Raw genomic sequence first — 14,274 nt, forward strand, 5'->3', positions numbered from 1 at the left:
GATTGATTATATAAAAGTGCACAAGATGAAAAGGGATTTTATTGAATAACTATCTTATATAATACAAACTAATCTTTCTACTGTTTAGTCTAATATTTATAAATTCTTAAACAAGCAAGGAGCCTGTATATCAGTGGTTGTTGTTTGTTTATGTGTTACATATTTGTTTTCCGTTCATTTTTTATATATAAATAAGGCCGTTTGTTTTCTTGGTTGTATTGTTTTACATTGTCATTTCGGGACCTTTTATAGCTGACTATGCGGTATGGGCTTTGTTCATTGATGAAGGCCGTACGGTGACCTATAGTTGTTAATTTCTGTGTCATTCAGTCTCTTGTGGACAGTTGTCTAATTGGCAATCATGCCACATTTTATATCTATTATAGGGATACACACGGAATTAAAGAGGTACATTTGAAAACTCCGATTGTAAGTATCTAAATTTGACTTTTCTACTGTTGTGAAGATTATACTAACTATCGATGGAATTTCATATTAAATGAATAAGAATAAGTATAAGAATATTTATTGAGTCCAATTTCAGGGCCCGTTTCCGAGCATATACATATAGACCAGCGATAGAATCAGAAAAAAAATGAACCCGGCGAATACACGGCTGAATTATATATCAATTAAAAGAGAAAATTGTAAACTTTCAGAGTAATGATTCCGTAATCATGAAGTGGTAGGAATTTTGCATAATTGAGGTCAAAGTTCAACAAATATATATTTCCAAATATTGTCCTAACTTTTAATTTTGGGTTAAATTAAGAAACGAAAAATATATTAAGAAAGCAGAGGACAATTTTTCATTCAGTATATATGTAGCCTGTAGTTAATACCGTTCAACGTTTTTTTAATCAGACTAAAGCTCTCTAAAATATTTGTATTTCACAATCAAAATGTATCTATATTAGGTTTATGAAATATATAAGAATTATATCAAAGTTTTGACGTTATATAACCGTCGTAATGTCAAAATCGTCTTATCACAAGAAACAGAAAAAGCCTTTGTTGTCAAACTTACATAAACGTATGAATAACAGATAAGTAGATAATAACTGAAGGTAAAACAAGTTTAATAAAGTCTAAAGCTTGAAAACTCCTCCTTCCTCCTCCTCCTCCTCCTCCTCCTCCTCCTCCTCCTCCTCCTCCTCCTCCTCCTCCTCCTCCTCCTCCTCCTCCTCCTCCTCCTCCTCCTCCTCATCATCATCATCATCATCATTATCATCACAGATGTTTTGGGCCACACGGCATGGTGGCATTCTATAATGTATAATTTTGAAATTTTAAATTGAATTTATATTTATATTTTAGTTTTCATTTAAATAACTATATAAAAACACAGTTATTAGAAAACTTTTGACATTTTGAAAATATATAGTTTGTACAAAAAATGTATGATTTTTGAAAGGAGATTGAAAACTATGTACACGGAGTTTATTTCAAAATTTAGTAGCGGATATAAATTATTTCGATCCTAATACAAGGTGGTATGATTTTTGTAAAAGTTTGCATACAACTTTTGCTAGTTCAACTTTGATAAAATAATTATAAGGTCACCAATGTCGTTGAATTACCAATCTGTTACATATTTGGTTGTGTAAAACGTCAACAATCAACGTTTTATGGCCTACAACGAGATGTCGTTACTATCATTTTGACATTTTGTTGTACCTTATTTTTATTTTACCCAGAACATCACTTTGAATGATGACAACCGACCGATTTGAGCTTCATGGTATTATACTCAAATATTAAATTTGACGAGTAAAGTAATAACAACACATTCTAATTAAATTGCGTTTTGATGATATTTTAGATTTATATTATTTACAATAATCAAGTAATTCACCGTGGCTGCGTATTTATACATCTCAAATGAATACATGATTTTAACTGGTATTCTAGAATTTAAGTTGAAAAAGGCAAAAAAATAGCATCAGAGACTGTTTAGTCAAAAGTCATATAATACAAACGAAAAGCAGAGCGCAAATTAGACCTACGCCTTTTTATTCATCCTATATGGTGCCAAAGAATTTAAACATCGAAAACCTTTCCCGAGTTAGTCAATCCTCTCTAGACCCACCAGTGGTGTGGACTATGATTGTAATGGTCATTCGATTGAGATCTGCCTTATTGTACACAGGGGATCTCTAATGTCGACTGAGAGAAAGGTTTGACTAGTATTCAGAGTCGCTACAATGGCAGTTCATACGTTCATAAAATGGCTGTTCTGACATGTATCAACCAATAAGCTGAAATATCCATTTAGTATATTCCGTCTCTCTTTAATTGTACTACATGAGGTTATGTTTATCAATTTTGTTGGTAAAAGTGATTGTGTCTACTCCCAAGATGTGCCTTGGACTCTTCATTTTGTCAAGATGCAAGTTCTGGATTATCAGTTATGTGGGTTGTATTTTCATCAATTATTCGAATTTGTAACGAAAAGATTGATAAACATTATCCACATTATCAAAGTATAGTATACGAGTTCACACTCGTTTGTTCAACTGATTTTCTTTTCATAACACGGACATTATCAACTTTACACAAGTATTCCCCATTCCAAACGAAAAGACAAATTGAAAGAGTTGGATATGCTTTGATTCATAAAAAAATGGCCAACGTAGATGAAGTATCTTCTCTTAGGGAGAGATAAGTCCTACTTTATTAAGGATCACTCTGATTCAAACAAAATAATTCACTGAAACTGACATTAGCAAAAAATTTAATTTCCTGATTGACAACATATTTTTTACGTTTGGAGGACTTTTTTTCAACGAACTGTCGGCATTCAAATGGGACCAATTGTGCCCTCTCCTTGATGACTTGTTTTTTTTATCATCATGAGGCTGACTTCATACAGGAACTTCTTATGAAGAAAGATAAGAAGTTAGAAATATCCTTTAACTTTACTTTCCGATATATAGACGGTGGTCTCTCACTAAATAATTTAGAATTTGGTGACTATTTTGAACGCATCTATCCCATCGAACTAGAGATAAAGGATACAACAGATACAGTTCAATCTGCTTTATATCTTAACTTACATCTAGACATTGACGATGAGGGTCGGTTGAAAACAAAACTTTACGACAATAGAGATGATTTCAGCTTTCCATTTGTAAACTTTCCATTTCTATGTATCATTTCAGCAGCGCCTGCATACTGAGTATTATATATATCCCAGTTAATAAGATATTTCCGGCATTTCCTATCATGATTTCATCCATAGAGGGTTGCTGCTCACAATGAAGGTCTCAAAGCAAGAGTTCCAAGCGGTGAAATCATTCCTTTTAATTTTTACGAACACCATCACGAGTTGTTTGACCGTTAAGGAATAACTAGTACTGTTTCACAGATGATATCGGATATGTTCCTACGTCGTAACTACAATGTGACCTACCGAGTTAGACTTTTTTCGGTGTTTGTATTAACATGAGAAACGACGGGTTCCACATGTGGAGCAGGATCTGATCACCCCCTGTTTTTGGTGGGGTTCGTGTTGCTTAGTCCCAAGTTTTCTATGTTCTGTCTTGTGTACTATTATTTGTCTGTTTGTCTTTTTCCCTTTTAGCCATGTCGTTGTCAGTTTATTTTAGATTTTTGACTGTCCCTCTGATATCTTTCGGCCCTCTTTACAAATTAACAAATTTTCAGTAAATTTATTGTTTTCTTCTTGGTATTTTTGATGAGTTGTTTTACAAATCCAACCGTTTAATAAAATTGAGAAGTAAATGGGGAATGTGCCAAAGAGGCAACAATCCGACCATAGAGCAGACAACAGCAGAAGGTCACCAACAGGTCTTCAATGAAACGAGAAATTCCCGCAACCGGAGGCGTCCTTCAGCTGGCCCCTAAACAAATATATACTAGTTCAGTGCTGATGAACGCCATACTAAACACCAAATTGTACACAAGAAACTATAAGTTAAAATAATACAAGACTAACAAAGGCCAGAGGCTCCTGACTTGGGACAGGCGCAAAAATGCGGCGGGGTTAAACATGTTCGAGATCTCAACCCTCCCCCTATACCTCTAGCCAATGCAGAAAAGTAAACGCATATCAATACGCAAATTACAATTCAGTTCAAGAGAAGTCCGAGTCTGATGTCAGAAGATGTAACCAAAGAAAATAAACAAAATGACAGTAATACATAAATAACATCAGACTACTAGCAGTTACCTGACATGCCAGCTCTTAACTTATTTTGAAGTAAGATATTGTATTTAATTTCCTATTTTTTTAAATGTTTGTTCACAGCTGTTTTTTCGTCATATTCCAGACATTTTATTGATTTGATCGGTGTTTAAGACAGAGCAAAGAAACAGTTTATCTGGTGAGCAATTTTTTGTTTATTTACAATAAGTGACATACACTACACTGCAGTAGAATAAACGACATTAAACATGTTAAATCATATTCATACCTTACCACAGCATAATTTACGAATCTTGTTTCTTAAGTAATTAATTGAAAGACTTATGGTCAAAAGAATATCAGAAAACAAAACACTACTCAGAAATATAATGACTGATCAATACGATCAATGCGATCCCAAACCAAACAAAAACGAGACGAAGTCCGACATTACGGAATGAAAAGTCGTTCCTGGGTACCTGTTGAAACCCGTCGTGGAAGTCGTGACTAGTAAATCTCTGTTTACCAAAGTATTCAAACCGAGATCCGAACACTGGATTTCTTGAAAACAATATCGACCAAATACTAGGAAATGAAAAACAAACAGTTTAACAATTTTCCTTCGTCCTGGATTACCCGTTATCAAGAACACACTAACCAATCAGGGCGTATGAATACAAAAACTATTTAGGAGGGAGCTCAAGAAATTTTAAAATGCACCTAAGGTCACCTTTGCCTGAGAGAGAAATATAACTGTATAAAAACGATATCAATTGTAAATTCGATAGTGCAAATAGGATAACTGTCCGTTAAATTTAAGAATACGTTTAGAAATCGTTATGAATAAATTGAGACATATTTGGTTCGTAATAATGGGAATAGGGAATATATCAAAGAATGAACAACCCAACCAAAGAGCAGAAAACAGCCGAAGTTAACCAATGAGACTATCCTGCATCCAGAGTCGGGTCTTCAGCGGACCCTAAACAAAAATGTGAATTAGTTCAATGAAAATGTGCGTCATACTTAACTCCAAAACATAGAAATGAACTGAAATAAAAAGTCCTACAAAACTTAAAAGGCCAGAGGCTCTTGATTTGGGATAGGCGCAAAAATGAGGCGGAATCACCATTTTTAAAGTGACTATTAAACAAAACCAAATATCCATAACGAAGGAGCTATAAACGAAATTCATATATGAGATGAAAGCTATTGAAAAGGAATGTAAACTAGCAACTAATGAATTGTTACTCAGAAAACAAAATACTATCGGAAACGTAATAATTTGTATAGTTTTGTGTTCGGAAGACTTGAAATTAGGAACATACTAAATAACATAAATCTTTTGCTTGACTCACGTTTTAGAAATAGTTTAAAAAAAAACCGCAGATATATGGTAATGTTATAAAGAAAATGAATTCAATGGATGACTATATCACGTCTATACCAGGCAGATTATCGTCTGGACCTTTTCATTAAAATACATTCACTTATCAATATAGTGATCATCAAATTAATAACCTGGTGTAAAATTTGTTTTTTATTCAACACCGTTGGTGAATGTTATATGAAAATGAGGAGATATGGTATGAATTTCTAATAAAACCCTACCCACCAGAGTTGAATGACGTGACAGTAAACAGTTAAAGGACACATTGTCGCCTTCAAAAACCAAAAAAAATAAATTTATAGACCTGGGTAAAAAGAGGAACCCACATGAAAAATATGAAACAATTCAAATAAAATAATTAAGATTCGAATGGATGACAAAACATATATGACAGATACGTACCAACAACTTCAAGGCAAAAAACCTTTTGAATACCAATTTGCTTAAAAATATAAAAACAAACAAACAAACACATATAAAAACCATCCACTGTATTAAAGATCTGCAGTAATTAAAAAAGATCTGCAATTTTTCTTCCAAGTTGTTTTGTTTGACACAGTGTCACTTGACTTCAGTTACCTCAAATTCTTGGAACTATTCAAAATTTGAAAACAATATTTTATTTTATAAGAAGTAAGAAAATATATTGAATTTTAATCATTTGCAGACTCCTTGTAGGTTTCTATTCCAGAGGCCACTGTTTGAAAAGAGGTACCTGAAAAGGTTTTGAAAGCAGAAAAAAGAGAAGGCAAAAAAATGAAACATACATTACCTTTAACATTTTCTGTAAATTACGCTTAATTACACATATATATTTTATAATTATTCAATATGATTGTCCTAAGTTTCAGCATACTTCGACTTTTCGTTTGTTTATATGGTGTTCTAAAACTGTAACTTGTAAGATCTAAATTATTACAGTATATTATTTTGTTAAAACAGTATCGTTGGTAATTAAAATCAATTTTAAATATTGGTATATTTAAACAATGTAGAACATATATTTTTCATAAAATTTTAAACTATTTGTTTAGCATTTGGAAAAATAAAAAAAATCACCATAAATAACATTTTTCTATCAAATGTAAATGCAAACATGTTACGTCAAATTCGGTTAAGAAATTTTGTTAAATTCAATGGCAACCATGAACATAGGCTAGACTTTCCTGTAAATGGTGTGTACATATTTCTTGGCGAAAACAATACAGGTAAGAGCTGTGTTTTTGAAGGAATTAGGAGGTGTATGCATACTGAGCTAAACGCCTCAATCTCAGCAAGGCACAATCCTGACAATATATCATATGTAATTTGTTTATTTGAGAGAGCCAAAGACGACATGTTGACTTCCTGTTTTGTGTCATTTAAAAAGGACGATGACACAATCTTTCATAAAATTGTATTTTACAAGGCTGGAACCGGAAATCTTATTGCTCGTTCCGTTCGTCGCAAAAAGGAAGGCGGATGGGGAGCATTTAATCAATGTACTTTGTCAGATGACAAAGATGAATTTCATTTATTGTGCTGCAAACTTTTGGATTTCAATAATAAAGACGAAATCGATTCAACTGCCTTCATTACATTCTTCAATACCCTTAGAAGTGATAACAATGCCATTGAAATGTTTGATCAGTCGTTCGAACGGATAGAATTTGAAACTATTTTTGCTTATAGAGGCATAAATCCTATTCAAACATCTCGCCAGATACCAATCAAGGAAGTTCATAACAGATACAAAAGTGCAAACGATCTGGCCTATGTAATAAAAACTCATCTAGATGACTTACGTAGAGATAGTAGTGAAGTAGATACAGATAATGAATCCGAGTATTTCCGTTGTATGACTGAACCCAAATCATACACATTTCAGCTTAAAAATGAAGATGATACATCCATAGGCTCTATAGAGAACATGCACATCGTTGTAAGCAGTGAAATGAATGAGAACCCATTTTCAATATTAAAAGCACCGGAAGGTATTTTAGAAGCAAAGCTCCTGTCTATTTCTTTATCTAAGAAGGATACAACGACACTATTAATTGAAGAACCTGGAAGGGGAATGCATCCGTCCATGCTTGACTGCTTGAGAGACTTAGTCTTGTATGATGTTAACACAAAGCAAAAGAAAACTGTTATACTTACCACACACAACCAAAGGTTTATTTGTCCTTGGACATTTGAGAAAATGTTTTATTTCTACTCTAGTGAAAGCGGATCTGAAGTGATAAGTCTAGGGCACGAATTTAGTGACAAAAAACTGAAGAGTAAGGAATATTTATGTAGTGATCAGGTTAGTCCCATTTTTTTCTCCAAACGGGTAATTATGGTGGAAGGTCCAGATGACATGAGATTCCTAGCTACTTTGAAAAATATCCTGTTAACCGATGCGTCGACGATAAGGTTAGTTTGTAAAGAAAATGGCCAAGCTGAACTCAAATTGAAACAGTTCCTAAGATCCTTGCATATTCTCTCAATGGGAGGTAACGACTATGCTAAGCAGATAGAACCTCTTTGTACGGCCCTCCAACTTACTGACAGACGACTGCGCTTCTACTTGTTAGACAGCGATGCTCTATTAACAATAAAAGCCTTAATAAATCTCGATAAGAAGAATATTGGAGATCCTCAACAAGAAATACTAGAAAATAATGGTATCTTTGTTTGGTTTGCTTACATCAAAACTATTGAAGAACTGTTTGACGAACTATGTATCAGTGATGATTTAAAAAGGGAAAGCAGAATCGAAGGATCAAAGAAGAAACGCAAAGTTGATGCGTTAAACGAGGATAGCATAATAGAGAAATTACAAAAGGAGCTAAAAAAGTATGGCAGAATAGAAGAAGCTTTAAAATGTTTTTACAAAGCCCACGATGAAAAACAACATGGACTAAACGACCAGTGCATAATAGATAAGTGTACTGGCATGGAAAAATTTTTGAAGTCAAAACATTTAGATACAGAAAAGGATAAAATTTGGAATTCAAATGATCTTACTGACACGGATATGAGAGAAATCGTTAAACGTATAATAGATGTTAGCATGACGTATGGGGATGATTGTAAGTATAAGGAAATCGACTTCCCATGTCCTTTTAAACGTTTAATGCAGTTCCTCATCAACCATGCTGAAAGATCTTACCAATAGACATGTTAACAAAACCTGTGCATTCGACAACGAGGTGTGTTTCTCCAACAACTTCATCACGCTCTGTAAAAAAAAAAGTTTTACAAAGGGATTAAAAGAATAGCCTTAACTAATCCAAGATAGAGCCACATACTGTTTTAAACAAAACAAGAAATGTTAACGTCAACTGTATATCTGAATTTTTGTTTTTATTGTTTTCGTCTTTCTTTTTTACACTTGAATTGCTTAAAATATATCCATTAAGAGTATAATCAATATATTTAAGGTTAAATTAAGATGGCAAAATAAACAAATTGAAACAAAAGATATCAACAATAAAATACTCTATGAAACTTTAGTAGATAAAAAATGTACAAAGCCAATCGGTATTTGTATAGGATATTTAAAAAATTTAAAATACATACCACAGATGTCATTTGTATACGATTTTATATTCAAAATTTTAAAGGAAAATAAGTTAAAAATTTTCAGATGGAAACTGCTTCAGTATATTATTCCTACAAAGCAGCTACTATTAAAGTGGAAAATATCTGAGAACGATAAATGCAATTTTTGCAAAACAAAAGAAGAAGATTATTTGCATTTCTTTATAACATGTTCATTTTTGAAAGATTTTTGGGAGAAAGTACATTATCTTCTAGCAAAAATGAATCTTCAAAACATGATATTAGCAAAACATATAGTATTTGGATACAAAATATCAAGGGTATAACGGTTTTTAATTATTTCTTGACAATTATAGGTTTTTGTATTTACAAGTCGTACTATGTATCGGAGCAAAAACTAATTTTTTTAGATGTGTATGCTATGTTTATAAATTATGAATGAGAACAAAACAGTATCTCAAAATGCATTTTTCATAAAGTTAAAAAGATTGATATAATTGATGGAAAAAAAATAATGTTTATATTTTATTATATTCTGTGTATTTTCCTGTATACTCAGAAAGTAATTCACAGGGATACTTTATTAAAGTTTGCACAATGAAGTAAAGTTGTAACAAACAATTTGAAGAATAAAGAATATTTATTTGTTGTTAAAAAAAAAAAAAAAAAAATATATATCCTAATTTAAGGGAGCAATGAGTGAGATTTTTCTTTCTTTTTATTTTGAAAGAGATTAGTTTAAACATAATTATTTACTGTGGATTGGGAAACAAGTAATTAGAACTTATTTCAATCCCTTATCATTTTGCTGGTGCGAGTGTTGCCTTGTAGCAATATTATTCTGCTCTTTTATGAACTCTACAAGTATGTCCTTTACGTGCAATAGATATAACTCTCTTTTGACACCGGTCTGTCATTTATCATCCCCTTCCGACGGACTATAATCCTATCTCAGGATCAAACTTGCAAATGGTATCTAGACAGAGCCGACAATTGAGTTTCTGAAATTTTTACCAGGAACAGGGGTTGAACCAGGAACCTTTGTGTTTGTAGTCCGATGCGCTAAACACTACACCACGGCTTTCACTGAATGAGGTTAAGCAATCGGAAGAAATTCCCGGTGAAAAATTTTGCTTTTTTTAAAATCGTTATGATAGTCAACACCAAGTTTTAGCTAAACATTAAAGTTTTTGTCGAATATAAATTAATGATTATCAGTCTACGTATCTATATAAGGCGGGATAAATTTTGAATTGATTTAGTTAACACGCATACAATCATTTTGTAAATGTATTCGAAGTTCAACGTTGAAAATGTGCATACTATATCAGTCAGTGGACAAAAGTGAGTTCTCACGCGCACTCAACAAATGTCCTATCATTTCAACTAAAATTAGTATTTTTCAAAACAATACTTCCAAATAACTACACGACTAATTTATATGAAATAAATACCACAAGATGCAGAATTGTTTAAAGTTTAATTGTTTATTTAGCGTTGATATTATTCAGACATAATTTTATTTTCTGACCGTGTGAACAGAGAAAGTTATTTCTTAAAAAGTTTGCTATGTATTCTAACCAAATTAAAATCGTAAAACATTGCATTTGTGTTTAAACCATCAGATAATAAAAACATCCCTCGCAAAATTTATGACCAATAAACAATAAAACTTCAGACATATCTACATCTTATTGTGTCTATATTTTAAAAATCAGTCAAAAAGTCAGTTGATAATATTTTTTTGAAAAATATCAAATTTAGTTTGTGAGAAAACTCACTTTTGTGCAATGACTGTATATGTGTTTGTTTTATACCTAAAGACTTATGCGTGATAAAATCAAACACATCTACAATTTTACCTTATATATTCTCTATATATGACCATCAAATTTAACAGAAATCCCTCTTATTATTATATCTGAAACGAGGGACGAAAGATACCAAAGGGACAGTCAGACTCATTCTTTGTAATTTAATTTGTTTTTTTATTTATTTGCACTATACATATGTTTGATGTACAAAAATAGAGATAGGTTATGAAATGTTTTAGTTTGGTTAACGGTACGCTTATTTTTACAAGGTAGCATCATTAATTAATGCGAAAAAAGAACTTTACAAATGGCTGAACTTTCATTTCAATTCGTCTGTGACATTTATCTGTTTTCAAATTCAGCACAGAAAACATTCTGTTTTCCTAACGTTTCTTTATCTTAGAGATCATGTGAGATACATACTTGTATGTCACATGCTTGTACATCTTCTTTTTTATCACTGTATTCTTCCAATATAAAGACGTAAATGCGTTCTTGAATTGTTGTACTTGATTTTCCGCTTGAATTTATTTAAAATATAGTTGGCTATTAGATGCAATTGTTAAAAATTGACATTACAGAATTTGTTATTGTGTTAATTTATTTATTCGTGTGTTGGTTTGAGTATATGTTTGATTGTTAAGTTGTAAGATTGTTTATTTAATTGTTTATTTATTTTGTTTGTTGATTTATGTATGTATTTATTTATTTGTTTGCTAATTTATTAATTTGTTAAATTGTTTGTTTTTTTAATTTTTTGTTTAATATTTTGCTTATTTATTTGTTATAATGGTCATTTGAATTAGGCAGCATTGGATTTAACATAATGCTAAGAAGATTATGATAATTTAAATTTAGCAATACATAATTGTTATTTTACATCTTAATATATTCGATATATATACAGAAGGTATGATGAATGGTCCAATGTGCATCAAAACGAATTATATTTCAAATTGTTTTTATTTCCTCCTTTAAAATCATGTCATTAAATATTTTAATGCTTGGTCAATTCTTGGACCAATAAGTACTTTCTCTATTTTTTTAAAACTTTTTATGCTTTTCCAAGTGCTTAATGTTTAGGAAAAATAAACGATATTCATAAATGTATTGCGATCAATAAATCATTGAATTGTTACGTTTGTGTCTCTTCTCTGTTTATCCAAACCTGAAACTTTCAGATCAAAAGAGGAAGTTGGTATGATTGTATTGATTCGATGTAAATCAAACATAATTCGTGTTAAAGGCCGTACATATAATGGTTTACTTTTATAAACTGTTATTTGGATGGAAAGTTGTCTCATTGGCACTCGTACCACATCTTCCTATATCTATAGAACTTGTGTCTGCAAACCATCGATAAATTGTTTTAATAAATCAAAAATAGTAATTATCATATTTCTTACTTGAACAATGCAAATACAACATAAGTTCAAACATGAATCATTCGGGACATAAATCACAGTCATTGTCCAGTGGAACGCCATTTTGTATAGGTGCTATATAGGAAAAAATGTGTTTTGTACAGCACATTAAGGTACGAGAGTTCATGGGAACAGTATAAAGTATAAACAAACTGTAAACCCTGCTGAGTTAATCTATACTTTATACTGTTACCTTGAACTCTCGTCCCTTATCGTGATGTACAATAACACTTGGAATTTGTAATAACATAATCAGCACGCCGGGTGTCACATGTGGAGCAGTATCTGCTTACCCTTCCGGATCACCTGAGATCACCCCAAGTTTTTGTTAGGATTCGTGTTGCTAAGTCTTTAGTTTTCTATGTTGTGTCATTTTACTATTATTTGTCTGTTTGTCTTTTTATTTTAGCCATGGCGTTGTCAGTTTGTTTTTCTATCTTTGAGTTTGACTTTCCCTCTGGTATCTTTCGTCCCTCTTTTGGAACATTCATTTTAGGGAAACAGATTTGGTGCGACCCTACAGTTATCGCCCATACAATATTACCGTCATTTAAGAATCAAAATTCGACAACCTGACGAGCACATTTGATCCGGTCTTTCGACAAACGTCGAATATACTAAAAGGGCTAACTGCATGAAAAGAAGACTGATAGCAGAAACGAGTCAGCCCACTAACCTGTAGGAAATTGAATATTTCTTGAATATGTATTTCGCTTCCTCCTATAATTCACGTTGGAAATTATGAGATTAGGTACGAAGGGAGATATCTTCTCACTGTATAAAATATCCGTAACCGCTATAGGTAGTTAACATAGAATTGATATTAAATAGACAATACAGGTTATTTGTAGCTTTATTTTGGGACAGGATAGTTTTGTTTTGTACAGCAAGATAAGGTATGAGAGTTCATTGCAAGAGTATAAAGTATAAATAAACTGAACCCTGCTGAGATAATTTATAATTTAGTATATAAAGTTTATACTGGTTTCCATGAACACTTGTACCTTATCGTGATGTACAATAACATTATGAACATTTGTTTTTAAATTACAGGATTTGGCTGAAACTACAGTTGTCGTCCATACTATATTTCAGTTATTTAACATTTAAAAATACGACGACACGACGAACAAAATTAATCAGTTCTGATACGTCGTATTTATAAAAAGTGCCAACCGCGTAAAACAGAAGAATAATAGTGGAAACGTGTCTTTCCAACTAACCCCAAGGAAATTAAATGTTTAATAAATTAGGATTGGGATTCCTATTGTTACGATATAACAGTTCATGCATATTCTAATATTTCTAAGGTTATTTTTTTCCAATTCCAACAACTTTATTATTTGCTGATATGTGACGCTTCACATGTACAAGAGGGACGAAAGATACCAAAGGGACAGTCAAACTCATAAATCTAAAACAAACTGACAACGCCATGGCTAAAAATGAAAAAGACAAACAGAAAAACAATAGTACACATGACACAACATAGAAAACTAAAGAATAAACAACACGAACCCCACCAAAAACTAGGGGTGATCTCAGGTGCTCCGGAAGGGTAAGCAGATCCTGCTCCACATGTGGCACCCGTCGTGTTGCTTATGTGATTACAAATCCGGTAAATAGTCTAATTCGGTAGGTCATATTCATGAAAGGGAAGGGGATTGTAGTTACGACGTAAGGAACATACCCGAGATCATTTGTGAAACGGTTATTCCATAACGGTCAACCAACTCGTGATGGCTTCCGTAAAATTTACGAAGAGACGATTTCAACTTCACCATTTGGAACTCTTGGTTTAATAGCTTCCTTGTGAGCAGCAAACCTCTATCAAGAAAATCATGATAGGAAATGCAAGCACGGGAATATCGTATCAATTGGGAGATATATACCCCGTATGCAGGTGCTGCTGGAATGTTGCTACTTAGAAATGGAAAGTTCACAATTGGAAACCTGAAATCATCTTTTTTG

At 32.3% G+C, this 14,274-nt stretch overlaps 1 protein-coding gene across 4 annotated transcripts in view; it reads left to right on the forward strand.

Annotated features, from left to right (window-relative positions):
* Positions 1–14,274, forward strand: part of LOC139529844 (uncharacterized) — a 39,634-nt gene that overhangs the window by 12,034 nt on the left and 13,326 nt on the right. For 3 of the 4 annotated variants that reach the window (XM_071325771.1, XM_071325773.1, XM_071325772.1), the window contains one exon: positions 387–429. Coding sequence is in view for 1 of the 4 variants with exons in the window: in XM_071325774.1 (XP_071181875.1) it covers positions 387–418 (32 nt within the window). In the remaining 3 variants the exon portion in view is untranslated. Of the gene's footprint in view, positions 1–386; positions 430–4,292; positions 4,347–6,215; positions 6,490–14,274 lie in introns of those variants that run through there. The other variant, XM_071325774.1, reaches the window with a different exon arrangement.

The sequence above is a fragment of the Mytilus edulis genome, chromosome 7 (assembly GCF_963676685.1).
Source record: "Mytilus edulis chromosome 7, xbMytEdul2.2, whole genome shotgun sequence".
Lineage (NCBI taxonomy): Eukaryota > Metazoa > Mollusca > Bivalvia > Mytilida > Mytilidae > Mytilus > Mytilus edulis.